The 27982-nt window shown below is 44.2% G+C and overlaps 2 protein-coding genes across 2 annotated transcripts; one reads left to right on the plus strand and one right to left on the minus strand.

Annotated features, from left to right (window-relative positions):
• Nucleotides 1–27976, minus strand: acin1a (apoptotic chromatin condensation inducer 1a). The gene is made up of 60 exons (XM_068600398.1): nt 27910–27976; nt 27781–27825; nt 27646–27670; nt 27441–27509; nt 27162–27362; nt 26952–27044; nt 26805–26879; nt 26560–26691; nt 26378–26467; nt 26217–26303; nt 26042–26131; nt 25826–25912; nt 25594–25680; nt 25409–25471; nt 25239–25301; nt 25088–25156; nt 24857–24940; nt 24615–24701; nt 23879–23953; nt 23720–23779; nt 23499–23588; nt 23285–23374; nt 23121–23195; nt 22986–23042; nt 22830–22892; nt 21862–21924; nt 21651–21734; nt 21360–21446; nt 21154–21237; nt 21008–21070; nt 20806–20895; nt 20623–20712; nt 20427–20516; nt 20248–20337; nt 20078–20158; nt 19856–19918; nt 19283–19348; nt 19049–19186; nt 18780–18926; nt 18614–18655; nt 18464–18511; nt 17270–17814; nt 15225–15377; nt 13277–13342; nt 13015–13126; nt 12854–12909; nt 8904–11813; nt 8590–8745; nt 8347–8432; nt 5772–5829; nt 3739–3778; nt 3478–3614; nt 3201–3344; nt 2748–2940; nt 2520–2665; nt 2254–2361; nt 2048–2155; nt 1659–1959; nt 1444–1544; nt 1–1345 (listed from the first exon to the last, which is right to left on the minus strand). Exons 2-60 carry the CDS (start codon nt 27823–27825, stop codon nt 1010–1012), a joined length of 9039 nt encoding a protein of 3012 aa, XP_068456499.1. The 5' UTR covers nt 27910–27976; the 3' UTR covers nt 1–1009.
• Nucleotides 14982–17128, plus strand: cunh14orf119 (chromosome unknown C14orf119 homolog). Its single transcript, XM_068571047.1, has 2 exons — nt 14982–16391; nt 16498–17128. Exons 1-2 carry the CDS (start codon nt 15963–15965, stop codon nt 16669–16671), a joined length of 603 nt encoding a protein of 200 aa, XP_068427148.1. The 5' UTR covers nt 14982–15962; the 3' UTR covers nt 16672–17128.
• Nucleotides 27977–27982: the final 6 nt, after the last annotated feature.

The raw sequence follows: 27982 nt of genomic DNA on the forward strand, positions 1-27982 counted from the left end.
TAATTTCAATTTTTTATTATTTGTACATTCACCACTGATAGGCGTACTCAAAGAAGAAATTTAAAAAACAAAAACATACCTTCGTACTAAAATGATACAATGAAGATTAAAAAAAACAATATTAAAACCATTGGTGAGGAAACTCATAATGCAACCTTCCCTCTCGGGTCTGTAATGACAGTACAGGGTAAGAGAAGTGAAGGACGAGGAGGAGAGAAAGGAGGAAGAGAATCAATGATAAGGACAAGATAATAACTTGTGTCTCGTGTGACAGACATCGATCCCCCCGCCCCCACCCTTCACAGAGAATCGGCTCATCTCTTAACGAAACAGAGGAACACTTCATTGCGTTAGTAGTTATTCCACACCTGTCCAAAAATACCCAAGAGCTGCCTCATTTAAAGACTTGATTTTGATTTATCTTATATGTCTGTACAAAATGCCAAACACACCTATTCCAATAATTTCTGATTTATGCAAGCCTCTGCACAGAGGTCAGAATTTTCTCTTTAGGCAGGACCGGCAAGGAGAGCCTTGGACTACATGCAGCAACAAAAGGATTCCTCATCCTGATTCCAGAGCTGTTAAAACACCGAGGCAACGACTGATCGTAGCAAATCATAATTGGCACCTACACTTTAGGGCAAAGGGGGAACATTGAGGAAAATTATAAAAAAGTACCCAGCGTGCCATACCGCGAAAATCGTCAAGACAAAAAAGGGGGGAGGGGGAGAAAGAGGCAAACGTATGAAGAAAATAGATCAGACCTCGACAGACGCGCGTCGTACAGCACCCTGGGAAACAACACTGCAAAATAAACCATGGTCCCCTTTAAGCATGACTGTGTGTAGGTGTAGATGTGCTTTAAAAAAGGTGACGAAGGTGATTTCAGAGATGGTGACGACATCAGTTGGTCCTCTGTAGGGGTCTTAGTTGTAACAAAGTACATGTAGTGAAAGGCAAATGGAAGAGGGTGGTCTCGAGGACAGTTCCATCCGTTGGTTGGCCATTAACGTCGCCTCTCTCGTGGGTCACTGCGGCTGCGTGAGCGTCGGCCTCCGCCTGCCCCGCGGCCCTCTGGTCTACGGTAGCCATCCCTGCGTTTGTCATTCTCCCGCTCCCTGTCCCTGTCCCTCCCTCGGTCCCTCTCCCTCTCCCTGTCCCTCTCGCTCTCCCTGTCTTTTTCCTTCTCCCCCTCACTGCGCTCTCCAGCAGGGACGCCTCCAGCTTTCATCCTCTCCTTGCGCTCCTCTTCCCTTTTCTTTTCCTCTTCCTCCTCTTGCTCCTTCCTCCGTTTCTCACGCTCCTTCATCCGCTCTGCTCTGGCAGTTTCCCGTTGGTCAAACTACAATGAAGAGAATGCACAGAGCAATATCTTTAAATTAGATGGTTATACACGCAATAAAAGCAGCGAGCAGAGTGGAAACAGGTAATCTGTCTCACCTGTTCATCCGTAAGTGGAAGCCAGTATATGCAAGGGGCCGCTTTAGTTTTGCGGAACAAATCATCAAGCAGCTTTGCAGGGGGATCCTCGGCCACTTTCTCTGCCAGAAACACACAATATTAGACGGCTTACAATTTAATTGTGTTATGAACGTGTCAGAAAATGGCAAAAAGGCCCGTCACGTGAAAACATTCTCAACTTGTGGCTGTCTTACCTTTCTTCTCAGTCTTCTTCTCCTTGCTCTTTCCCCTCTCCTTGCGGCGTCTCTCCCTGGAGCGTGACCTCCGGGGTCCACCCTCCTTCTCTTCACCCGGTTTCCCAAACTCTCTGACCTTGTCGCGATCCCACTCCCGCTCTGCTCGAGCCTTCTCCCGGCGCTCCATCTCTCGCTCGCGCTCGGCCCACTGGTCTCGCTCGGGGAGGAGAGAGGGCAGGCCCGCGGTTCGGCCACGGTTGGCGCCAGGCCCCTGCTCTTCTGTTGCGGGTCTGTCTGCCATGCCCTTGTGGAAGTCCAGCTGCAGAGCAGAGATATGCTCAGCCTACAGATAGCTAAGCATTGTGAGCAAAAGAGAGAGAAACAGACTGATAACAAAAAGGTCTTACCTCATCCTTTTGGCAGAAGTCTACGCTGAGGACTTTCGGGTTGCTCTGAGGCCATTTCACTCCATGAAGAGATGCCCGTGTGGCTACGGCCTCCTCAGAGCTACAGTACTAAACACAGAGAAGAAAGTGGCTCCGTTAGGCCCTGAAGAACCGCCCACAGGCTGGCTTAGATCTATCAGATGAAGTGCATGCTTGTAATAACTCACAGTGACGTAGCAGTGAGACTTGATTTTGTCGATCCAGAAACCCTCCTCCACCAGGGTGCCAGTTCTGCTGAGCAGCTCCTTAAGCTGCCCCAGAGTGAACGGCCTCACCTAGACAATATATGACCGAGGACGTGAGTATTGTGATTACAATCCACAACTACTGATAGTATGAGTAAATATACACACAATACATTTCCAAATATTGCCTGTATATAGCATATGGTTTAACAATAGAAACTGCACGTTGCAGGACAATGTTTTCTCACCAGGTTGCTGACGTGAACAATGCTAGAGACTTTGCCCCGAGGTGGCGAGGGCTGCCGGGCCGTGCGAACGGGGTCATCGATTGTGATGGAAACACCAGTTTTCTGCTGGCTGATGGAACGACGAATGAGTGTGTCGCTGGGGGTCACTGGAATAAAGAATGAAGACACTAAATATTTATATATTTACACTATATATTTATCTTTATTACACAATAACTATTCCATTACCAGTGTTGACTTCTACATCATGGCTGGTGTGTGACGGAGACTGGGTTTCCATGGCTCCCGGAAATGGGGTGTCTATCTTCTTGTCATGCACCTGTGTCCTCTCTCTGTCTCCCTGTGGGTCATCCTCCTCTGATTCCTCATGTCTGCTCACCTTTGACTCCTGTCCATTCTCCTGAGTCTCCAGGTGCACCACCTGCAAAATAGTGAAGGTATCAACATCAGAGTAAGTATTATATTGCGCTCCTTCCTTCATTTCACACCTGTACTGCTGACACCATGAGTCTAAAGCCTGACCTAGGCTGTGTTTTTGACCCTGGTTGTTGAGTAGAAACTCCACTTTGTTAACAAGCAATTCTTAAATTAAGACTGGAATTTCATAAGACCTTGTATTTGACACTAAAGACCACTTCAAACTGGTCACTCATGTAAAACAATTAAGAGCCTTAGACAAACCTGTGTGACAGTGCGTCGGATCTGAAGGTCTTGGTCGGAGCGCTCCCTCTCTTCATCCTCAGCCCCGGAGAGGACAGCTTCCTCTGGGTGCAGGTCCACTACCGCATCCGGCCCGAGACACGGACGAATGTCTGGGATCAGCGACTGAGGGAAAAGAACCAATAATAGATGAGATGTATGAGCCTTAAATGTTCAACACATAGGACAGAGCAAGTGCACATCTTACAGTGTCAATAGCAACCACAATGTCATATCAGTTTTACTATTCTGCAAATACCTTGAGTGAATCGGTGGTAATGCTGATGGAAGGCTTCTTGGCAGTGACAGCTGTGCTGGAGCCCCACCTCCTCTTGCGACCGGCCGCGGTCCCGGAGTCCTGCTCGGCCTCTGCACTGCCAGGGGATGATTTACTGCCTGGTAAAAAACACAAGGGGGGGAAAAACGTTAACGGTCCCAAACATTAAGGTTAACAATGTCATTAATGCATACATTATAATGCAGATCCTGGTAAAGAGAGCGAGTTGGGAAGGCGACTTACTGCTGATAGAGATCTTACGAGCTGAGAAGGCCTTTGCTGTCTGCAACACAAGAAGATAAAACCCAACACAAGCCAGAGGTGAGAGGCGGACACCATGTGGTCGGGGACAGGTTGGAGGAAAAGTGGAATAATAATAGGAAGGGGTCAAGTAAGGGCTGAGAGTGAATGCTAGAAACTGCTGTGCAAAAACTTTTTGAAATTCAAGTCTACTAAATGGCAGCGGGCTATTTTGTACTGTACTGGTAGTTAGGCGCATGCCATTCATAACTACTCGATAGTAGACTTAAGTTGCCGTCTCTATCATACAAACAAGGACCTGGTGGAAATACTGCAGTTTAAACTCTTGTTAGTTTAAAACCGTTTGAGAAGCCACATTAACTCCAATTAGTTTCACAGCAGGGAAAATCAACTAAGATTAAATGTTTGAAGACTGAAGCATAGAGCCATTTGGATTTAACTGCATGAGATAAACATTATTTTAAAGCTGCTTCTCCCAGCTAAGACTACACAGGGTATAAATGTAAACTAAGCATTTTCAAAAATAACTGCTATGAAATATAACATTGAGTAAACGTCTACTTATTCCCTGGTACCACTGACACCTGATCCTTACTGGTTTGGATATGGCCCAATCACGACTGCATGTACTGTATCTAGGCAACAAGGGTCCAATCAAAGGTGGCTGAGATGTTTGGATGGAAATCTGAAAGCGTGTTGGCTGGCTCGATGGTATCAATAGTTCATTGGGGCTTTGAAATGCTTTTGGCCAAAGCAGTCTTCCTCGGGTGTTTTGCCATTAGTCCTTTTAAAAAAAACACAGCAGGCTCTTAACGACAGTAGGACACGATGAGTCCTATTTGTTGGAGACCAGATGTTGAATGCTGTCAACCGTCACGGTGCACACAAATGCCAAATTTTTATTGTTAGTGTTCAGTTGTGTGTGAGGCGCAGAGAGTTCGTATTGAAAGTCACAAAGTAGCAAAAATCCAGAGACGGCTGTTGCAGAAAGGAACTCAAACAGTAAGTCCTTCTTCAGGTCAAATACAAAACGGTCAAACCCATTGAGTCCAGGTAAAAGCTTTGGCCTCATTGAAAATTCAAGTCTTATCCGAGAAGGGTAATTTGCTGGAGAATCCAGAATTCCATTCCAAGAGATTAACAAATTCCCAAATGTCCTTTGTGAAGCATGTTACAGTTCACCAACCATATTAAATGGCATGTCGACAGGGCCCCGCATTTCTTTGCAAGTGAGTTAAAAAAATGTCTCAAAGTGAATTAATATAAAAACTATTCAGTGTTTGAGAGTTTCACAGCAGCCTTGACTTGAGGTGAGCACACATCCTTGCTGGTCTCGTCTCCATGTTGGGTTTAAAGGCACGAGGCCCGAATAGTGGGTAAAAGGCTAAGAGGTGGCCCACGTTTAGCCAACCCCTTCTTTAAATCTCCTGGTCCAATCAATAGCTCTGGCCAGCCATATCCATGAAAATGAGGCAGCCTTTGTTGCCAGGGGTGTCCCTCTGAAGTGCAGCCTTGGGGCTTATCTTTGGCAAACTCTGGATTCTTGGGGACAGTGGAACATGTGCAGCAGTAGAAGTAGTGGCAGAGGTATGCAGGTACCAATAGGGGCAATGGAACAGGCATGAGCACCTTTATAACAAAGCAATCATTTGGGGTTTAAACATCAGCCACAGTGAGAAAAACGACCTTGCTGTTCCTGCCTATGACAGTGCCAACAGAGGTTGTTTTTTTTTACTAAACAACCATATTCCTATACACAAATCTACCATTTGGCATAAGGGCTTATTAATTAATCTAGTGGAAATATATTGCAAATGTCGAGAAAACATTTCCATAACAATATATAAACAATGCAAACAAAAAGACCGACATGTATTGTACTATATCCTGGTAAATAAAACTCAACTATAAAGATTAAACTTTAAAAGATCAAATGGGTCCGTCCCCCTTAAGTCCTCCTTTGCTTCCAACAGCTTTGAGGACCAAGATGATTCGTGGTTCTTCAGGTGCCTTACCTCCTCGCTGGTCTCTGAAAGCTTCTCTGGCTCGGCCATGGCAGTGTCCTTCACCTGCCTGCATAGTGCGATAAATTCATATGAGCAGGAAACGAGGGATCAGATGAGCAGACCAGTAGGATGGAAGAAAATAAATTGCGCATTCATTTTCAAAATCACGGGTAAACAAATGAAACTGAATATAATTGTCGTTTAATAGGAGCAATTAAACTGAATTAAATATGCAAATACCACAGAATATGATACAAGTTATTTAAGATTTTTAAATAATAATAATTATGGGAGAAAAGCAATGCACAATCTCTCTCAAATATCATTACAGAATGCCTTGTACATGAAGTACACATAATCTTTAAACAGAATTAAAAATCACTACTATCCTTTAAATCTCATTGAACGACATGTGGCATATTAAGTAGATATTAATTTCCTGTAAATGAACACCAACGCAGCATTAACTCAGCAGTTGAACCTACTCCACTGAGATACTCAAACAGCAAGCAGGTGGTGCTAAAATAACGGCGCCTCCAGCGCATCTCACTCTGTTGACTAGAGTCACTTTGTCATTTCACAAATACGTTGCTGCTAAATTCTTCAACGCGGGTCGGAGGACTGAGCCGAGGAGACGAATCGGGGGGACTCAGAGCCACCGCAGTGCACTTCAGACCTGCCGAGTACGTCAAGCCTCAACCGGAGCAGTCAACGACAGCCACACGATACCTGAATGAGAGCGCGCCTCGCGTTTTCATTGCCTCCTCATGCGCGCACACGTGTACGCATTCATACTCCAATTAACTCGAGGCGGACTACACAGCCAGAAAACGGCTCGGTTAAAACGCAGCAAACAGGCTGCGACTGTTGCTAAAGCGGCCGCGTCGCAACGAGCCTCCTCGCTCCCTCCCGCCTCCCTCTCGGCAGACTGCTCTCCTCTGAACGTATTCGTTATGTCCGCCCGGCAACCACAACCTGTGACGGACAAACCCTCCCCGCGGTTCAGCCGAGCCGCTGTGTGGAAAACAGGCCGGCAGCAGCAGCTAAAACCACCGCTGGAGAACAGCCATGTCGCAACGAATGAAAAAAAAGAAGAAAGTCCGGGTATTAAAAAAATAAAAAAAAGGACCCGTATCTTCTCAGCCGCACCGGCTTCAAGGCAGTCTCATCACTCGCCTGATGGGAAAGTCAGTACCCGGCATCTCTTATGAGACAGTTTGATCATTGCAGTGACGTATTTATAAATATACAGCGCCCTAATGGTGTGACATTAAATACAAGCCATTGACCAAGTGAGTTTACAAAACTACATTTGTCAACACACAAACATTGGCTGCATAATTGTCAATATTTGTGCAACAATGTAGCAACATGTCATCAGTCAGTTTTTTTTTTTTTTTAAACATTGAGGAACATCCATCCATCCAACCATTATGCAAACCACTTATTCTGTTCATTGTTGCAGGGTGCTGGAGGTGATCCCAGCTGTCAATGAGCCAAGGCAGGGCACACACTTGACAAGTCGCAAGTCCATTGCAGGGTTGACAAAGGGTCAACCTAACACAGCTTCACGTATATTCCCTTGCCTGTTGTAAAATGAATCCTCACCATCAATAACGTGGGCAGGAAAGAGTAGCGATTCTATGACGAGATTCTGTGCACGTCAAAATATCCCCAGACTTATATTCCTACCACTTTTGTACTGTGGGCTGCATGTAGCGCTGTATTAACCAGTCATACAATGTGATTATGTGTCCCGTCAAGGAGTGCTATAAGAACATTGCGATGAGTGCAGCGTCATATTCAACGCACCTATGACGATTTTTTAACTCAAGGAATTTTATTGCGGCTTCCCACCGTGCACACATTTATGTTGCTCTTAATTATGTATTTTAATCCACTTATTTCCTCTGAGCACATTTTAAAATTTCTAATTGCGTGCCCTTTCTGGTGGAGTGCAAGTGTGTTACAGTGTGTGCCACAGATGCACTTACTTGTGCTGCATCTTGAAAAGTGCAAACAGAAAAGAAGCAGAGCGTGCAAAGTCATCGTTTATCATCAACATTTCTTTTCAGTAGTCTTTTTGGTTTGGTTTCTTGACTTTTGTTGACATTTCCAATGCACATTTTGACATTTCCCCTGTGAGTTTGGTGGAACAAGTAATTAATTATGAACAAGAGATTGCACTGAAACATATTTGCTTGCGCTGTACTAACAATCACATCAGAACATAATGGTTCCCGTGGCTCGAAATAACCCAATCAAAACAGCATTTGCATGCGATATCATACTGGGAATCTCAAACTCATAAAAAGGGATAAAACCAGGTTTGTATATGAAAATGTAAATTTACCTTTCACCCTGCGATGGTCTGCATAAGACGCGTAGGGTCAATCAAAGCAATTTATCTCAAATGCGGAGGCGCCATTGGCTTTTTAACTTTTGTTATAGAATTAAAGAATGCACTGTTGACGATAATTGAATGCATAGTAAAGGTCCAATTGACCATCAGGACAAAATAATTTGACTGACTGACTTGACACACGCACAATGAGTTCCATAAGACCAAGACTGGGAAGCAGACCTTTTTTTGCCTGTTTCCTCCTTTCCCTCGTTGTCATTTCTCTTCTTTTGTGACTCCTCTCTGGTTGGTGCTTCCATGAATGATTTCTGAGGATTTGAAAAGGGCAGGGAATGTGAAATAATGTCCACAAAGTTGTTTAAGAAGTTCAGGTAACAGTATTGAAGGGAAAAATAAATACCAGAAATAAAGTCATGAAATTTGTCTGTACCATTACTACTGTATATTAACTTATGAGAAACTGACCTTCGTGTGAGTGTCTTTATCAACAACCATGTTACTTTTCTCTACAGACATGTCTCTCCTGGAAGAGGAGGCTTTTGGAGTTTCCTTTAAGCCCACAGCCTTTGCCTCTAGTGTCATCCTGTGCTGTGGTGAGGTATTTTTGTCGGGTTTCTTTTCCTTAAAAAAGGAGAGGCAAACAGAGCAGCATGTTATGCACAAAAGACATATATGCATCCCCAACAATGTATAGAAGACTGCAGTGATAATGTCATCCAAGTGAAAAATTAAAAAGTTCCAACATTAAGATGGGAGAGGTACCATTTAAATTAACTTACCCTTCTACCTCTGGTAATGGAGCTGGTTTTCTCTTGAGAAGATGAGGATGAGCTAGATGACCCAGATGATGAGGACCCAGAGTCTGATTCTGAGGAAGACGAGTCATTAGATGATGACCTCCGTCTGGCGTGTTTCTCTTCATTCTTTCCATCTTTCCCTCTACGCTGTGCAGTAACCAGTTGGTTTGCAGGACTGCTTTCCTTTACTTTTTTGGTGGAATCCTTTTCTTTGTCCTCTGACACAGAGCTTGTGGCACCTTCTTTTTTGGGACTAGGGACCAGTGTGGTACCAACAGTGGGCTCCTTCGCGGGTGCGACGGCCCCCACGGACCCAGCAACGACCTCCTGTTTTGTCCCCTTCTGTGGGTCTTCCTGTTCAATAGAGGACCGGAGTCCTTCCTCGCGGCGTTCCCCGACATCGGTGATGGAGGAGACGGGCGAGTCCCGAGGCTGGGGGGTATCGGAGAAGTTGCGAGGTCGCTTGATGACCATGGAAGGGGAGGAAGTTTGGATCGGAATCGGGGTGTCCCTTAAGAACCGGAACTTCTTGAATGAGGATTGAGGCAACGGAGGTGTTGGTGACATGGGTGCACTGGACTCTGCTGCTTCTCCCCGGGACTTTGAAGTATGGTCCTCTTCCTGCTCTCCGGTCTCTGTTGATGACTTTCTACCCTGTCCAGCGGAGAGAGTGGGAGGAGTGGGCAGGGCGGTGAGACTGATATCACGGCCGCGCTTAGACGGAGGGAGGTGACTTTCCCTCTCCTTTTCAGCCATCCTCGCTCTCTCCTTCTCCTGTTCCAAGGCCCTCTGCTGCTCCTCCTTTTCTTTCTGCACAGCCTTCTCCTTCTCTAGCCTCTCGTGTTCCAGAGCCCTCTCTTTCTCCTTCCTCTCCTTCTCCAAAGCTCTCTCTCGCTCAAGTTTCTCCTGCTGTAGAGCTCTGTCCCTCGCCAGCCTCTCCTTCTCCTCCCTATCCTCTTCCAGAGCTGCCTCTCTCTTTAATCTATCTTTTTCCTCCCGTTCTCGTTCCAAGGCCTTTTCTTTCTCGATCCTTTCTTGCTCCAATGCGTTCTCTCTCTCAATTCTCTCCTTCTCCTTCTTCTCAAGCTCTAACCTCTGCTGTTCTAGGGCTCTCTCCTGCATCAACCTTTCTTGCTCCAGAGCTCTTTCTCTATCTATTCTCTCTCGCTCCAAGGCTTTCTCTCGCTCTAGTCGCTCTTTTGCCAGGGCTTTCTCCCTCTCTAAGCGCTCCTGCTCCAGGGCTCTTTCTCTCTCAAGACGCTCTTGCTCCAAGGCTTGCTCTCTCTCGAGTCGCTCTTGCTCCAGGACTCTCTCCATTTCTAGTCTCTGTTGCTCAAAGGCTCTCTCTCTATCGAGTGTCTCTTGCTCCAAGGCTCTCTGTCTCTCTAACCTTTCCCTTTCCCTTTCCAACCGTTCCTGCTCCAGAGCCTTCTCTCTCTCGATCATCTCCTTTCTCTCAGCCTCCAGAGCTCTCTCTCTCTGAAGCCTGTCTTGCTCAAGAGCTCTTTCTCTCTCCTTCCTTTCCTGCTCCAAGGCCTTTGCTCTCTCAAGCTCCTTTGCTCTCTCCAGCCGTTCTTGCTCCAGGGCCTTCTGTCTCTCGAGCTCCTTCTGCCTCTCCATCTCCAGGGCCCTCTGTCTCTCGAGCTCCTTCTGCCTCTCCATCTCCAGGGCCCTCTGCCTCTCGAGCTCCTTCTGCCTCTCCATCTCTAGGGCCCTCTCTTGAGCCAAGGCTCGCTCCCGCTCTTCCCTCTCCTTCGCCAAAGCTCGTTCCCTCTCCTGCCTCTCTCGTTCAAGGGCAAGTTCTCTCTCCCGCTGCAAAGCCTTTTCTTGTTCTTCTCTTTCTATGGCCTGCTGTCGTTCAATTCTTTCTTTCTCCAGAGCTCTCTCTCTTTGCTCTCTCTCCAGCGCAACAACTCTTTCTCGCTCTTCCTCCATCGCTCGTTCTTGCTGAAGCTTCCTCTGCTTCTCTTGCCTTTCCAGCTCGAGGGCCCTTTCTCTTTCCATCTCAGAGTCCCTCTCTTCTGTTGCAGTGGCCTTGAGCACACTAACGGGTAGCTGAATATGGGACGAATGTGCTCCTGCGAGACCCTGGTTAATGCCTGGAATCGTGGGAAATGACACATGACCTGCGGTATTGGCTGTGTGAGTGATGGCAGACACCAAACCCTCTGGTGGCCCTCTGCTAGGAAATGATGTAGCTAGAGAACTGCCGTCTTGCCTCTCACCTTCCCCACCGGCTCGGTGCCAACCAGCTCCAGAGAAAGCACCTTCTGACTCCATTTTACGTGCCAGAAGTGTCAGCGGGCCCGGCTTGCGCTCAGCATGGCCACTCCTCTGTGGCTCTGGGCTGCTACTGCGGCTGCCGCTGCTGGAGGACCCGGAGCTGGAGGTACTCGATGAGCGCCTAGCTGGGGCTACATCTGGACTAGGGGGGCTTTGTTTCGGGGTGTCAGGCAGGGGGAATGACAACTCTGGAGGTGGAGAAGGAGGAGGAGTTGGCTGGCGGAGCTGAGGGGACAAAAGTGAAGGCATGTGTTGCTGCGGTGGTTGACAGGAGGCCCCAGACCTCTCTCTGCTTGTTGGCGCTCTGGCCGGCTCTCTGTGGCCTCTCCTCCGAGCACCACTTTCCCAGTCATCGTCGTCGCCATCCTCCTCACCATCGTCGCTGTCGTCGTCGTCGCTGTCTGCAGCAGCTTCATTCGAGGCAGACCCCTTATCTGGTCGGTGCTCACCGCCAGGAACGCGCATGGCCATGGAGCCAGAAGCAGGAGGTCCGGGTAGGTCAGCTTCCTGGTTCCTGTTACCCTCGCCCTCATTTACGTCACCAAACAATCCGTCGACACCTGAGGGGCCGGGCGGCTTCTGCTGCTCAGCCAATGCTGGCGCGGCATCCTGATGAGGACATAAAGGGAGGTGAGGCTTATTTGGCCATTGCAATATATCATTACATGACCTGGAACATTTCTTACAAGCAACTTCCTTTTAAATGTGCAACAAAACATGTTTTTGGAGCACATTGATCATACATGGCTATGTAGTTCTGTTGTCCGGATGACTATATAGTTATTTCCAGAAGTATGAGCAATTGTAGATAATAATACTCCATACTACTACTAATAATTTTACAGATGTGTGTTTGAGGTGAAAAATACCTAAAGCTATCATATAGGTACATTAAAGATTGACACATAATTAAAGGGTAATTTCTCCCCTTTATTGAAAAATGCACTTATTAATAATGTTGAATTAATTAGCTCAAGATTCACCCTCAGGCTCCACCAGCATGTCACCATTTTGCATCAATTGTTTCATTTGGTACACTTTTGTATGCATTCTGACCTCATGATCATAAATGCTTGTAGTAAACTAGGCTAATGCTACTCGTGGCTGTATATGGGTGAGCTTGGGGTTTTTCATGTTTATAATTACATTTGCTTACCTGTCGTTAGTTAAACTCTTTAAAAAGTTTGGGCTGTCTGCTTGAAAGGTGCTTGGCCACGTTTGATGTGTTACCTCCCTTTGTTTGTGTTGCTTTAAAGCACGTTTTACAGACGGGTCTATCAGTGTCAGTGGGCTTTCCCTCACAGTCTGCACTGTCTCCAAAGTATCTCTAGATTACACTCCTGGCGTCTGTTTTTTCTACAAGCAAAGGACGGTCGGCAAGAGCTCCTGAGCTCCGGTCATGTCTCCCCCGATCAGAGAGCACTGCTGCTGCTGTTCTGTGTGAGAAGGAGCCTTAAGCCCCGCCCCCCTGAGGTCTGTCTCCATGCTCTCTCTGCATGCAGCATGAGAGAGAGAGAGCAGAGCAGTTTTAAGGAAGCGCTATTTTCAGAAAGTACCAATACTTAAAATATGCAAAATCGTATCGTTTTTAACGTACGAGTAGCGCGGTACTTTTTTAGTATCGGTATACCGTGCAACATTAGTCTGACCTGGGCTTGAGGAGGGCATGATGTACTGTTGTTAACTTCTGTGTGGTCCTCTGGCTCTGTTTGAAAAAGACAAACATAAAATCACTGAAATGTTTTGCACGAGGACCATAGATGTATACAATAACGCTCTTATGTCAGTGGTGGACTCCATCAAAGCTTACCATTTGTGTCATATGCTTCACGGGCCTCTCTCTCCAGCCGCTGCCTCAGGAGCTCCTGTTGTTTAGCCAGATACTGCTTGATGAAGCTGTTCTGGCTCATTTCCTCACCGATCTAAACAGAGACCATCAAAAATATAGGTGCCTTCAAGGCCACTCGCACACACTGCGAATATCGTTCCAATGCAAATTTTGTCATTTATACTTAAGTTTTCGAAGCGGCTTCAGCTGTTGATTTAAAATGTAAGCATCTTGAGACACTCACCTGTGAGTTTGGCTGCAGTCCGATGTGAGCGGTGGAGGTCCTCTGAAGATTCTCAAGCATGAGAGCCTGTAAATAAAACAAGAGACGCATTTCAAATCAACATCAGCGCATCATTCGCTCTGCCAAGAGGGTGATTGGCTGCAATCTGCTGTCCCTGCAGGACTCCGCTTTAAGGACCCTGATGCGAGCAAGAGGGATTGTAGCCGACTGCTCGCACCCTGGATACAAACGGTTTGTGTTCCCTCTGGCGGGAGGCTACAGTTCTGCAGGACCAAGACCCCACGCCACGCTAACAGCTTCTTTCCGTTGGCAGTTGGGCTCATTAACAGAGTCCGGGTGCCCCACGGACTGACAACGTCATCCCCAGGACAATTTCCTACCAGTCACTCCCCTGCACATCCCTCCATATTTCATATTCAAATAAACTTGTCACTTCAACATTTCACTTTCACAATCCACTTGTTTAAAGTACTGTTATTTGGTTGTCTGTGCACTTTATTGTAATTTTATATTCTAAAATGTAACATTTTCCTATTTCTTGCATTGTATTTATTGTCTGATGTTATCCACCCCCCGCCATGACAAAGACCTTGGATGTGAAACATACCTGGCACTAAATGGTTCCGATCCTGATACAGGTATTCTTGAAGTTTTTAAGAGTTCGTGCTGAATTTATAACTTTGTTTCTGTGAACTGAATTCAGAAACCTTATCATTATTGCTGCCAATATTTGCATCCTATAGAAACTTTTATGAGTGTAACCCTGTGCACCTCAGTAATATCAGCAGAATAGATGGGACAAACGTCATTCTGCATCCTTGCCCGCCTTTCGTAATACTTCAGGTTTGGAGAAAGTTGCCAAAGTGTACAAAAGAAAAGCAACGATAAACTTGTGGGGAAATGGGGAGCAAATAGGTCAAATGGTCGAGCAAACAGTCATAAGGGACAAGGCAACTCACAGACTCTGATGGAGAGCAGACAAGATTGAGAATTATGTGGGTTAGGCAGTAGTGCAAGAAAAAAAGGGAGGGGGGCGAGAGCAGCTGGACCTAACTTGGTTTGACTTTTACGCATCTTTAATAAACACTTTTTGGTTTTGTATCCACCTCTGTCCTGAGCGTGTGAGCCATGCAGCGTCTGTCCCACTATGCTGCCACTCGTAGCCACAACACGGATAAGGCAATGTAAACACAACTCACAGCTCCCATGGCACACATTCAGCGGACAAATGGTAATTACCCAGATCGCCCGCTTAAAACACGAAAAAAAACGTCATAACTTTAACGGAGCGGGAGATGTGGCCGAATACCTGTCGCAATGTAAACAAACACACAGTACCTGTGCGGTTCAAATGGGGGGCGAGGGTCTATAGTACACTGTAGGTCAGAACTATTGCTAAATTGGGCGGAAAACGGTGAAATCCGCCTTATTTGATAGCATTGTGTTTGCGTTAAATAAGACACCCGCAGTTCAGCAGATAATAGTTGTCTGGCTACTAAATAATGTGCGTGAGGTAAAGCTTCCCTACTAAAGTCGCGTAACACGGACGCTCGGGACCGACACCGTGAACGGTTTCATGGGGAACAGGGTAGCAGGCCACCGCTCAAGGCACAGTGTTAGCCAGGAGAGCTAACGAGCTAACAGGACAACATCAAACCCCCCCACCCCTCCCCGACACACTTTGAAATTAGCCTCCAAGTTGATTGAACTCCCGCTGGTACGACGGTGGGTTTTATTTTGCACGGCGAAAAACACCGCTCAACCACGACGTCGAGCGAATGGACGTGTTTCTCATAGCCGACGAACGATCGTTAACCCTCGACAACTCTCCTGCGCTGCTCGGCAGTACCGACACTCAGCCCTCGGCCCTCGAGAGAACGCCAGCCCGTCTCATCTTTAACGTTTGCGCGAGGCGGCCGCGGTCCCAGTGTTTCACTGCGGAACTCACCCCCTTGAGTCGTTTGACGAGAGCATTCTTCTGCCCGCTTTTTGAGAGCCCCCTCTCCTCAAGAGCAGCTTTTAAATCCGCCACCCGGAGGGACTGGAGCGGTCTCCCGTCCAGCGTAACGTCTTCGAGGTCCGCCATTTTCCGTTCCTCTAGTCAGTTCCCAGCGAGAGCGACGAGCAACGCCTTCCTTCACTAGCGTCATCGTCGACGACTTCCCTCTTATCATATATCAAATACATGTAACGGTTCTCAAAACATAAAGCCACAAACACACACAATTATTTGTCAGTACTATTACTTTTTTCGTGAAATAGTACACAGAGATTATCATTTAATATTTGTATGTTTTATTTCACCAACGATAACCGTTGCGCAAAATCTGCGCAAGCTTGAGTTCCTCCACGACATGGCCAATGAGTTAACCGCACACTCTTCCTGAATGTATTTGTCCGAGAGATTAGTGCGACGCTCATTCAACATCGCTACTTTCACACTATGCCAGCAACAAGAGGGTTTGCTTTTAAAAACAAGATGGATGACCGCAAACATTAATGCTTAAAACGGTTAGTTGCGACGCGGAATCCCGAGTTCGATGGTAGATCTGCTAAGGTTTCGGCTAAGCTACATGTTAACGCCACCCAGACCGGAGGGGTCCTCTCTGTGTGCAGCTGCCACAGCTGATTAACGTACCGGAATAGCTGACTTTTCTCGGACTGAAACAAACCTGTCTTTGCGAAGATGTCGTGGTTCAATCACGTCAGTCAAGACATGAACCAACAGCAGCGACCGCAGCCCATTGACAGCGACAGACTTGCAGCCACAGACGTGCTCGGCTCCAGGCTCAGGGCTCCAACACAGGGGTCCATGACCATGGCGACACAATGTTGGACCGGGTGCTCCACTCCCAGCCCGGAGGACTTTCCATCGGCCCCGCGGGGGGTAGTCAGCCCCCCAAGTCTCGGGAACCTTTCCTGCGCTTCTCCGGGTGCGGGCAGGCTTCGGGAACCGGAGCCCATCTCCTACGTGAGTCTGCAGGAGCAGCGGTGCGTCCTGAGCTGGTTCCAGGGCTGGACCGCCGCGCAGAGAGAGCGGTTCCTGCAGGACCTTCTGGGGAAAGCTGTACCTGGGAAAGTGTGCACCCTCCTGGATTCGCTTAGTACTCTTCAGGTACCTCCTGTCACGGTCACTTCTTAAGAAATGGTCCAGAAAGTGATGGAATTTCTTAAAATGTAACATCTGCTTTTCTCTTTTTTTGTTGTTGTACACATGCAAGGTTAAAGACCGACTACCAAATATCTATGAATGCCAGCTGCGCCTGTGGACCCAATGGTTTGAGTCTTGGGGAGAGGAGGAGAGGAATCATTTCCTGCACATACTGGAAGAGCAGGACCCAGTTTTTGTTGGCCACTTTTACAGGAGCGTAGCCGGAACATCGGGAAGAGACTGACTAACGTTCTCATTGTGATTGGAAAAAGCAAGTGATTATAACAAAATGGGTTAAGAAGGTGACATGTGTTTTGTAAGTGTGTATTAAAACAGAGGCAGGTCTCTTCAGAGAAGTGTTTATGTAACTGTCATTGGTTTTATTGTTGCAGATAAACCATTTAATTATAAGAACACACATGCTCATTCAATATAAGCGGTTTTTATTCCGTTTCATACACCGGTTTCTCAAGGGCTGCATCACACACCACTTTTAAGTTCAGAACTTTTTGCTGAATGCTTCTATCATGAACGAAACTCTACCATGTCGTGACCCAGTGGTGTGAAGTTGTGAACTGGAAATTAACAGGTTTAACATCTAAAGAGTTAATTTTTCTGTTGGGCCTAGTGATTGAAACACCTGGAATGTCATGGACAAGAGGACACATTCTCTTATAATAAACTAAATACATCATTGTATATTTCTTGTTTTTTAATATTCAGCAGCAACAACAACAGCAATATGTATGAGAACTACTCTAGGGATGGCTTTACAACCTATTGAGATCATGACCACGGTTTGACATGGAACTAAACACAGTTTGCCTTGTTTTCTATATTATCCAGTCGATCGATCCAGGAGAAAGTGACACTATTGGACTCTTATTTTCAACATCCTCAACACAAACGTTGATAAACGGATAGATTTTGTCAGTAAACCTTTGACGTGGAAATGAGTAAATATGAGACCTGCGACCAGTGTCGTAGAATGAGATCAGTCCTTTTTTGTAGTCCAGCAGAATTCCAAGTGTGATCGGTCGAATCTGATTCGGAATAAGAACGACACTTGTATCAAGTGCTGTGAACCGACCCTGTTTGTTCAGGAGTATAGTCCAGAAACCATTTGTCGGACGGAATAGTATTGATCCCTTTCTTTGAGAGGATTCACTGGCCATCCCGAGGTGGTAACAACTTATATCAGCAACAGACACCTCCCAGTAATGTCTGCCAGACGAGAAGCCAATTGTCCCAAGGATGGCGATATTCACATCAAACCGGCCTGGATTGTCGAGGACGCCTTGTTTTTCCACAGAAGTTGTAATCTCAGTGTTCTCTGCAGACAGAGCTATCCTTGGGTTCGCTGTGTTTGGATCAAATCTCACCATAACTGTAAAACCAAGAAATGTTGTTGATAATGTGCATCTTTACATCACATTTTTAAAAAGAAACGGACACTAAGAAGTTTAATGCAGTTCTCCAGTGATTTCGTATGTCACTTCCATAAAGTTCAGGAAGTCTCAAGTGACACACCAAAAAGAATGGTCCAAATTAGGTAGCAGAGGCTGAGATATCCTGATGTTTGGGCTTTAGCCTGGGTTAATTAATTTAAATATAGAAATATAGAACTGGACTACATTTCCCATGATGCAACAGGTGGGCATCTTTCATTCCCTGTCTTGTAAACGCAATGTCTTACAAACTTTTATTTCCCCAGACTTGACAAAGCTCCTTCTGAGCCAGAAAAGACATTAAACAAACATCAGGTTGAAAAGTGCTATACCAGGTACTGACCTGCATGTACTGATCCTTTGAAGTCCTCCATTCAGTTAGATTTGCATTCTAACATGATCAGGTCACATGATCTAACATGTGACCTGTCCGTTTGTGTGTAGGATTGAATATATCTTCTCATGACACTTATACAGTTTAAACATTCATCACTGAGGATTTAAACGCTCATTCAAAATAGAAATATACTAAAAATCAGCAGACTGGAAAGTTCCAAGAAATTAAATGAGCTCTTGTGTGTGACTCACTGGGAGTGATCGTCTTATCTTCCACTTCACTCAGTCTGTTCTGAAGATCTGAGGAGAAAGAAAGGACATCACGTTGTGTTTTTTTGAGTCGGGGGTCATATATAGACAGAGTGTATTCTCTGCACTTTGCTGAAGAGAACTTCTCATTACCTTGTACTCTATCCTCAAATTGGTTCTTCATTTTTTGCAGGCCTGGCATTGAGACGGAATAGACGCCAACATGTGTTCATTTCAACAAGAATCCAGAGAGCGACGACTACTTCATCGTCCTTAGCATGCTGAATGAATTGACTTATTGATAGAAGGTTGAACATACTGTCGTAGTCGTCCTGCAGCTTGTTATTCTTCCCGGTCTGTTCTTCTAACTCCTTCCGCAGCAGGTCAAGCGCGGCATCCTTCTCCTTTAGCTGCTGCTGGAGGTAATCCGCATTGACCTGGATCTGCTCCAGCTGTTGCTCTAAGTCTGTTTAAATGAAATGGGTAGGACATCAAATGACACACCTGAGCCAAGGGGAACAGGACCCACCATTACACTGGCGGCTTTAAGTTAACTATTATTTGTCTGATTTGGTTTGTGGAACTTACTGCTGTATTTGTGCTGCTGCATGTTGTTCTTCCTGGTCTGGTCTTCTAGCTCCTGCTGCAGCTGTTTCAGGGTGGCCTCCTTCTCTTCCAGCTGCTGTAGGTGATCCTCCTGGCTCTGCTGCAGTTGTGTTTGTAAATCTGTTTGAAGAATCCAGTTCAAAATCTATATCAAATGACTTCCTGTGTCTCAGCCACAGGTATAGAGTGATACTGGGTTCACATGGAGGATCTCACCGTCACACGATGTGTTGACATGGTTGGTGCAGCACGTTTTCAGTTCACTGACCTCTTGCTTTAAGTCTGATAGAGGAAGGAGGTTGAAACACTGACACGTATCAAGCAGCAAGTGTCAAGAACAAGGTTTAGAGGAATAGCTCAACATTAGCTTTCTTGCAGAGAGACAGAGAGTAGATCAAAGCTAGTTAGCTTAGCAAAGCGACTAGAAACAAGGAACCGTTGGGGCACCTTTTAAAGTTCACTTTTTTACACATACAAAAACCAAAGTGTAAAAGGCAGGGTGTGTCGAACTAGTTCCTGACCCGGCCTGTGCCGTTTCCTTGAGTCCTTCCCCCCTAAAAACACGACAGTTTATAACCTTTTGGACAGAGCCGGCAAGCTCTTTCCCCCTGTTCCCAGTCTTTGTGCTAAGCTAAGCGAACAGGCCTTTGGCTGTCGCTTTTTCTGCGTACAAAGAGTGGTATCAATCTCATCTAATTTTTTGAAAAAAAAACAACAAAAAAGCAGAGTAAGCCTATTTCCCAAAATGTCAAAAGGTGCCTTTAAGAAACTACAATGTGCAGTACATACCTTTATTTGTGTTTTCAAGTTTTGTGTTCTCTCTTTGTTGCGTTCGTAGTCGTTGTTCCAATTCTGAGAGAAAACAAAGTAATAACGATACTCAATGAAACAAATATTTGATGATTATTGAGCGGTTTAATCAGTCTTAGGAATACTCATAAGATATACTCCAGCATGCACAGTGAGAAATAATGTGCTGGATGACAGCAGAGAGAAATAGCATTGACAAACCGTCAATATTTTTTCCAGCAGCTTTGGACAACTTTTTGTTAGCCTTTTTCAGTTGTGTCCTCAGATCAGCAATCTCCATGACTATCAGAGACACAGCTGCAGTGTTATTTTGTGCTTCAACGAAACAAACGTCACAACATGAAACATATGGAAAAAAAAAATGTTCTCACTCGAGTTGAAATTCTTCGCATCTGCTTCTTTGAGCCGGCATTCACTGTCTTGCAGTTGCCTATTTGTCAGATCCAGTCTGCCCTGCAGCTCTAAAAACATATTTCAACATCAATGAAATACATAATCAAAATGGGATGGGTATACGTATTCATTGTGACAATCACATTTTGCTCTTTACCTTTCATATTCTCAGCACTTGTCTCTATAATGTCTAATATCTCGTCCTCCAGTGGTTTGATTTTCTTGTTAAGATCCGTAATCTGAGCCGCTAAAAAAAAAGGACAAAGCAAGATACTTTTAGTGTTCTGATGCCGTTTGATGATTCTGTAGGGATTCTTTTTTTTTTTTGGACCAAAATAGAGCATAACACCTACACAAATTAGAACTCCGTGACCCTCTCGAGTCCAACAACAGTGTCTTTTCTTTTATCAGACTTCTGATGCGCTCCAGCTCATCCTCCAGATCTTCGAGAAAGACCGAACGGATGTTTTTATTTCCTCAAAATGTATGAAGAAGTAATCTGAATATATTTGTAAATTGTGCATGCTGCTCCCAACCTTTAATTCTCTCCAGTGCTGCTTCCGTCTGCCTCTGTTCTTGGATCTTCAATCTTGCTAATAAATCTCGCTGAGCCAACATTTTTAACACTGAAGCATGAAACGGAAGAAACGTTGGATTGGATGAGTTCAGTGGAAACAACACCACGACCAGCAGCGATGGAACAATCAAATGTTTACTGTCATTGCAATGATGACTCACTCTGTTTAGTATTTTCATTTCCTTCAATTCCATCAATTAAATAATTTGAATGATCTTCGAGAGCTGCAAACAAGAGACATATTTTATGTCAGCATGTGTTTTGCTTTGAGTGGTTATGAAATGAAAGGTATGTTTCTGTCACTCACCTTTTATCCTCGTGTAAGATGTCTCATTTGCTCCTACACTCATCCACTTTTCAATCTCTGTGTGTATTGCAATGATTTGTATAACTGGAAAACAAGCATCAAAAATTGATAATCACACTCTGCATGTATAACCTTCCATCTTATTTCCAGCTACATAGCATAGAAGAGTGACTCTTTAAATGGGTTGTTTATAGAGTTCTACTCACTTCTTTGTGCTTGAGGACTTCTTGCTTTCAGCTCTGCATTTCTTTTAGTCAGATCATTAATTTTATCATCTAAAATTGCTTGAATTTCTGCAGAACAAAAATACAACTATTTTGAACTTGTATATATTTTAATCTCGGTGCCTTAATGAGAGTAACACCTCACATCGTCACTTAAATATTTTAGGAACACAAATATATAAAACAAAAGAAACAAAATAGACTTTATATCAAGCTAGGGTGGAATATATGGGCAATATTAAGCTGTAAAGTGACAATGAAACACACTCTGACCTTTCATCTTGGTTTCAGATTCAGTATTTCGGAGTCTTTCCTTCAGCTCCTCTAGTTGCACGGTTAATGTAGAAACCTGAAGAGCTGAAATGGACACATTAGAAAACAGTTTCACTAAAGAACCATATAAAAAATGTTTATAGTTTTTCATTATCCATAAAAACTGCAGATTATATGCAGATCAGTTTCTTTTAGTTTTCATTTTACTCACCAAGTGAAGACTCAGAGTCGGACTGCAGTTCCTTCATTTTATCATCCAGGTCCTTCTGCAAATCTACAAGACATTAGGACACATTTGTAACTACTGATCCCACAGAGAGAATCAGATAAAACATGGAAATGTTAAATAGGGAAGCAGATGATGCTGTCATACATGGAAAAACTGAAACTCACCATTGATACCCAGTTGGTTAACTATCTGACTTAAATAAGAAGATTATTCACAGGACAAATCTTTTCCCTAATTCTGATGAATGATAAATTGGAACTACGAATATATAAAAATGTCACAAATGACTTCTATTCTTCTTCCAGTAATTTACCATGAATTACTGTCATGGATGGATTACTGAACAGGTCTACCGGGCTCACAGGTCCCTTCACCAACAAAATGTCACTTAGAGACATGTACCAAGCAGGCATAGACTCAAAATGGCCACAAAGAAACATAAAACCGCTAAAAGAGAACACAAGAGACGTACAATGACTACAAAGACAAAAGAAATAACAAAAAGAGAGAAGACCACAGAGAGACGCTTGACAACTACAAAGAGATACAAAATCAAAACAACAAGAGCATAAACGACTATTGGGTTTTTTATTGCACAGTAAAAAAAAAAAAAACTACCAGTTATGAGACTTAAAGTTAAGTCAACTTTCCTGAGAAATAAGTCTTTTGGTCTTCTGATTTCAAGATTTCTAATGATATTTCCAGTGCTTTCCTCTTCACCCTTTAACTATATTCAGCTCTTAAGCTGCCTGGCGTATTATTGCTATTCCTATGTATCCAATCATTTTCTAAAATTGACAGAAAAGGTTGTGAAAACTCCTATTTTCAAATACTGAGAAGAAAAAAAACACAACATTAAACCAATTAATTTCCCGCAATGGAATCAAAAGGGTGTGACATTATTGGCCAGCAGGGACAGTAAGTAACAAGTCAGGAGAGACTTCACTCACCAATAATTTTGGACTCAAAACTGGAGCATTGTGCTTCTGTCTGGTTCAGTTGCTTCTGCAGAGCTAGTACAACAAACAACAACACTCATATTCAACTGAATCTTCTTTTTTTTCCTTCTTTTTGCAGAAATTTACTCATGCTTTTACTGAACTTACCGCTGATCTTAGCTTGATCACGAGAGCGCTCTTTTGCCTTCAGCTGTTCTTTCCGCTCTAGAAAAGAGGAGGGATGACAATCAACTGCTGCAAAAGAATGAACTCAATAATGTCAAAGGGAAATGAGACACTCACTGGTAACTGCAGCCAAAGTCTGCCGTTCTTTGTCCAGCTTTCTGAGCTGGTTTTGCAGATCATTGGCTGTCAGAACTGAGGAAAGACAAAAATAAAACATTTTTATTTTTCTCAGACTATTTCTTCAGTTATGAGTTCAGGCACTGTGTTCCCTTTTTACTCACTCAATTGGGCGTTTTCCTCATTCTTCTCATTCAGCTCGCTGACGTATCTCCGCAGATTGTCCTTTTTGGTCGCGAGATCATTTGTGAGCTCTGGGACAAGTTGAAAAAACTGCATTAGTTACATGCAGAAGGTCTGAACACAATCTGAACAATATTACAGACAACCTCAGCGGCAGGTCCTGATTTGTTGTGCAGAATCATTGGAGATACTTACGGGTTACCTGGGTGGTTTGTAACGTCTGGAGGTCTGACAGCTGTCTCTGCAGCAGCTCTACCTGACTCCGCAGCGACAGGATTCTCAGCACTGAACACAACAAGTGTAGTTTAATGCAAGAGATACTGTAATTGAATCCCCTAAATATTGTGCAGGAAGGTAACAGATAATCTCTCATCAGAGGGACGATGAAAGAAAGCTTTCTGTTACTTCAAACTCACTCAGTGTTGTGTTGTCGAGGTCTAGTTTACCGATAAGCCCATCCACTCTGCTTTGCAACCCTCGGAGAAAGTAAAACACCTTTAATGTATTTGACCTTTTGTCATTTCTTATTCATTTCTTAAATAATTACAATCTGCATTATTCTAAATAGGACAAACCTTCTACACGGCCACCACTGGTCTCATTTTTCTCAAGGTGCCATATCTCATTCTGCAGCTGGAGGATCATTAGAACTGAAAAAAACAAACACGCAGTGAGTTTCAGCGGTTTTATTGGCTCAAAAATCCGTCTTCCCAGTCCACGACTTATACGCAAGACATCGGTGCATTGGGGATGTCGAGAAAAGAGCAAACGGCTATACACTAAATTTCACAAATATAATTAAAATGATCTCAGATTGAGTTTAGTTATTCTATCGCTTGAAAAGCTTTTTGTGTGGAAAAGGTCATTAAAGGAAAAAAATGAAAAGATATAGAAAAACTAAGAAGACTTCATAACATTTGTGAATTCATCCCAAAATTGAATAATTGTGCAAGATAATTTGTACGCATATGAAAGTATTTTTGATATTCCTCGTTCTATAGACGTGGGCTTGAGCAGTCTTTTCTGTGCATTGCTATTACGTCATCGCACAACACCAAACAACACCTGAAATGAACTTTCAATCCTTAACTTTAAAAGGTTGCTATAGCAAAGGTATCTTAACCATAATATATGTCATGTATAATCCCTATTTGTACCCTTTATGTACTGTAAACAGGCTACACCTGTTTACAGTTGAGGGAGACATGTAGATTTTCTTTTTTTTTTGTGGTTTTGACTAATTTGACAACACAATTTATCGTAAATAAACAGAGGCCAAGAAAACCACTATGTATCTCATAACTAGCATACTTGTATTTGGGTTGGGAATCAATCTCGTGATCTCCGCGGTCTTGGAGTTCAGCTCGACTTGCTTTGTCTCCAGTTGCCTCTTCAGCTCTGTGAGCAGACAGAGTGACACGAGGAAGAAACGTTCAATCTCAACGTCATTTGGTCTTCTCAATATCTGTTGTGGTTTTGTAACTAGTTCAAATTTGGTTAAAACTAATTGAAAAAACAGTGACAGATACACATTCACAGAGTGAACTGTTCACCTGCGAGCCGCTCTGGATCTGCTGTGGTGGAGATCCGGTCATTCAGAGTCTTCAGAACCTCGTGCAGGTTTATCACGTTCAGAACTGACAGACAGAGGAGGCGTCACCACACAGTTCATGCTTCTGGAGCCAACTGAGCAGGAGACAGCTCTCATGTAAAAGGGCTTGTCTGCTACATGAGAACATTGCACTGAAGCCACAAAGGCAATGCTGCAGTGGGACGTCACTCACCGAGTGCTGCTGTGGCGTCTCCGCTTCTGTTCAGCTCTGCAATCTTCTGTTCCAAGTCAGCCTTTAGCTCTGAAAGAAACACAGACATGTGAACCAAACCAGAACCGGCACGACATCGAGGCCATAAGCTGAAGTCATATTTACAACTCACCCTCATGTCTTTCCTCAAGACTAGAGCATTTTTCACTCTTCAACTCCAGTTTCCTCTGCAGCTCTGTGTTACAGAAGATGTCAGATCATCAGATCACTCAACTGAAATTGTGCTTTTTCAAAGTTTCTTGGCGTTGAAATATTACCATCATTAGTTTTAAATGTACTCACCAAGTATTTCAGCCTGAGCTTTGGCTAATTTCCCTTCTTTGGCCTGGAGCAGATTCTGAAAAGCTGATTTAAAACAATGAAACGTAAGAGATTTGAGTCTCAGTGTGAGTGTAAGCCATCAAATGCTGTTTTTCTGTTTTTGGCCAGTCATCAGCTGGTGTTTCAGCCTGATGTTAAGGACTCACTGGTCGTTTGACTTGTGGATGTTGTCTGGTGTTGCTCATCGCCTTCCAGCTCTCTCACCTCTTTCATGATGCTGATGATGTTTAAGACTAGTCAAAGAAAAGGAAATGATTAGACTTTGACTTTTGGAGGTGATATATGTATTCATGCTGGACACGGGTGCTTCTTCCTTGTGGAGATAAGGCAACAAACCCACTTTGAAAGCTCCCATCTCTTTTTCACAGGCACACTTACTCAGGTGTGCCTGGGAATACTTGGTTTCCAGGTGTTTCTGTAAGTTTTGTAGTTGTTTCTTGTCCTCCTCCAAAATAATTCTTAGCCCTGGGAGGAAAAAAACTGAGCTGTTAGACTGTTGTTTCTAGTTTGTGATTTCATGAGACAAGCGTAAGTGTGACTTTCAACCTTTAAATTTCAGTAAATCCGGTTTTATAGAGCTGCAGATTGATTCACCTTTTACTTGGGAGTCAGTTTTATTTTTGTTGTTCATCATTAACTGTCTCAAATGCTCCACCTCAGTCTGCAGAATATTAATTTCCTTGGCTGGAGAAAAGAGATAAAGGACGTCAAAAGGACGCTGTGGTAAACGCAACAACAAAAAAGAGATTTTATCAAGTTGCACTCTCACAAAGTTCTCTGTTACTGTCGTCATAATTTAACTGTAAAATCTTCTTTTTGAGGAGCTCATCTTTTCGCCTCAACTGACTCTGGTAGTCTGAAACAGAAACCAAAATGAGTTTGTCACATACAAGATGAGACCTTATCAACACACAAGGTACAGAGACTCACCAGCAGAATGAGTTCTGGATTCCTTAATGAGGGCATCGATGAGCCTCTGCGTGGCTGCGATCTTGCTATCGACGGAAATCAGTTCCAGTACTGGAGAACCAGCGTGTGCGTCAGGAAATGTTTTTTTTAACGTGGTAACTTAGGAAAACAAAATGTATACAGAAGGAGAGGGATGTACTGACGGGCTGAGTTTCCGTCTTCTTTGTCTCGCAGCTCGCTGATCTTCATGTGCAGCTGTCTTTGAAGGTCTCCTCTTGTTGATTCCGTCGGATCCAAATCCCAGATCAAACTTTGCAGGGAGATGATCTGAAGAACTGGACGTACACACACAAACACAAACCATTCACTGTGTCTGGAATAACTTTTTGTGCGTCTCCATACGTCACCAGTGCTCACAGCTGTTCTACAAACGCCTTGTGACTCTTACTCAGCGCCGCATTCATATGGCTTCTTTCCATCTGCTGCGTCTTTAGCCTGAGTTCAGTGGTCTTCTCCTGCAGCCCTGTGAGACACGCGTTCACATATTTAGTTTGAGATTTAAAGTTTGTCGTATTGACAGTAAAAGAACAATCACCTTCGATGTGGTGTGTTTCCGTGCCATTCGCAGCATGTTTGGCCTCCCTCTGTAATGAATTCACCTCTCTGGTAAGTGTAATGACTTCCATGACTAGAAAAAAGATGTACATTCATATAAACCCAAACTCATTGCACTATGATGAGACATTTAAATCAATTGTGACGTGCGCTGTAAAACAATGAACAAAAAAAAAGGGAAGTAACATACTCAGAAATGTATCGCTATCAAGCGTCCCCAGAAGCTGATTCAATTTGTTGAGTAACTGGGTTCGATGAGCCGTCCAGGGATTAAAGACACAGTTTACAGTTGAAGGCTTACAGCTAGTGACAGCTGAGGCCGTGGACTTGCACGTCACAAGCTGCTGCTGGAGCAGTTTGACATCCTCCCTCAACACGAAGGCTTCTTGATCTGTCAGGAAGAGCGCCTGGTTATTCAGAGACTATACGGCTGAGGTTCCTCAGGCTCTAAAAACTGATCGATACTCACTCAGTTGGCTGTTGAGGTGAGTTGTCCGCTGAAGCTGACTGTTAAGCTGTGCCAGCTGTTGCTGTACACCTGACCGCGCATGTTAGCAGTTCAGGAAGATAATAGAGACAATGATGACGTGGTGTTTCAGTTTATCTAATTTACACCCGGCTGAATTATTGTATGCACTTAAAACGGGAGACTATATAATTAAAGACCAACTCACCAGTGCAGGATTTGAAAACAATTGACTGTGAAAGAACAAAATGGATTGACATACATCACAAGGCATATAAAGTGGAGACAAAAGAGCATTCTTCAATATTTTTGAGATTGTCGTAAAAACCTTTTCGCTACTTACCATTACACTGATATTATTGGGGTCAATTCCTTCTGGTATGATCATCTGAAGAAGATAGAACATTAAGAGGATTTCCCAAATTGCTACATGAATGTGTTTTATCTCACTCAAAAGGTTTTGGGGCCTCACCCGGATCTTGGAAAAGATGTCGTCCAAGTCTGGACTTCCCGACTGACCAGATAAATGAATAACTTCCTGATTG

The sequence above is a fragment of the Clinocottus analis genome, unplaced genomic scaffold (assembly GCF_023055335.1).
Source record: "Clinocottus analis isolate CAN_PGR_092001 unplaced genomic scaffold, fCliAna1.0.p SCAF_11, whole genome shotgun sequence".
Classification (NCBI taxonomy): domain Eukaryota; kingdom Metazoa; phylum Chordata; class Actinopteri; order Perciformes; family Cottidae; genus Clinocottus; species Clinocottus analis.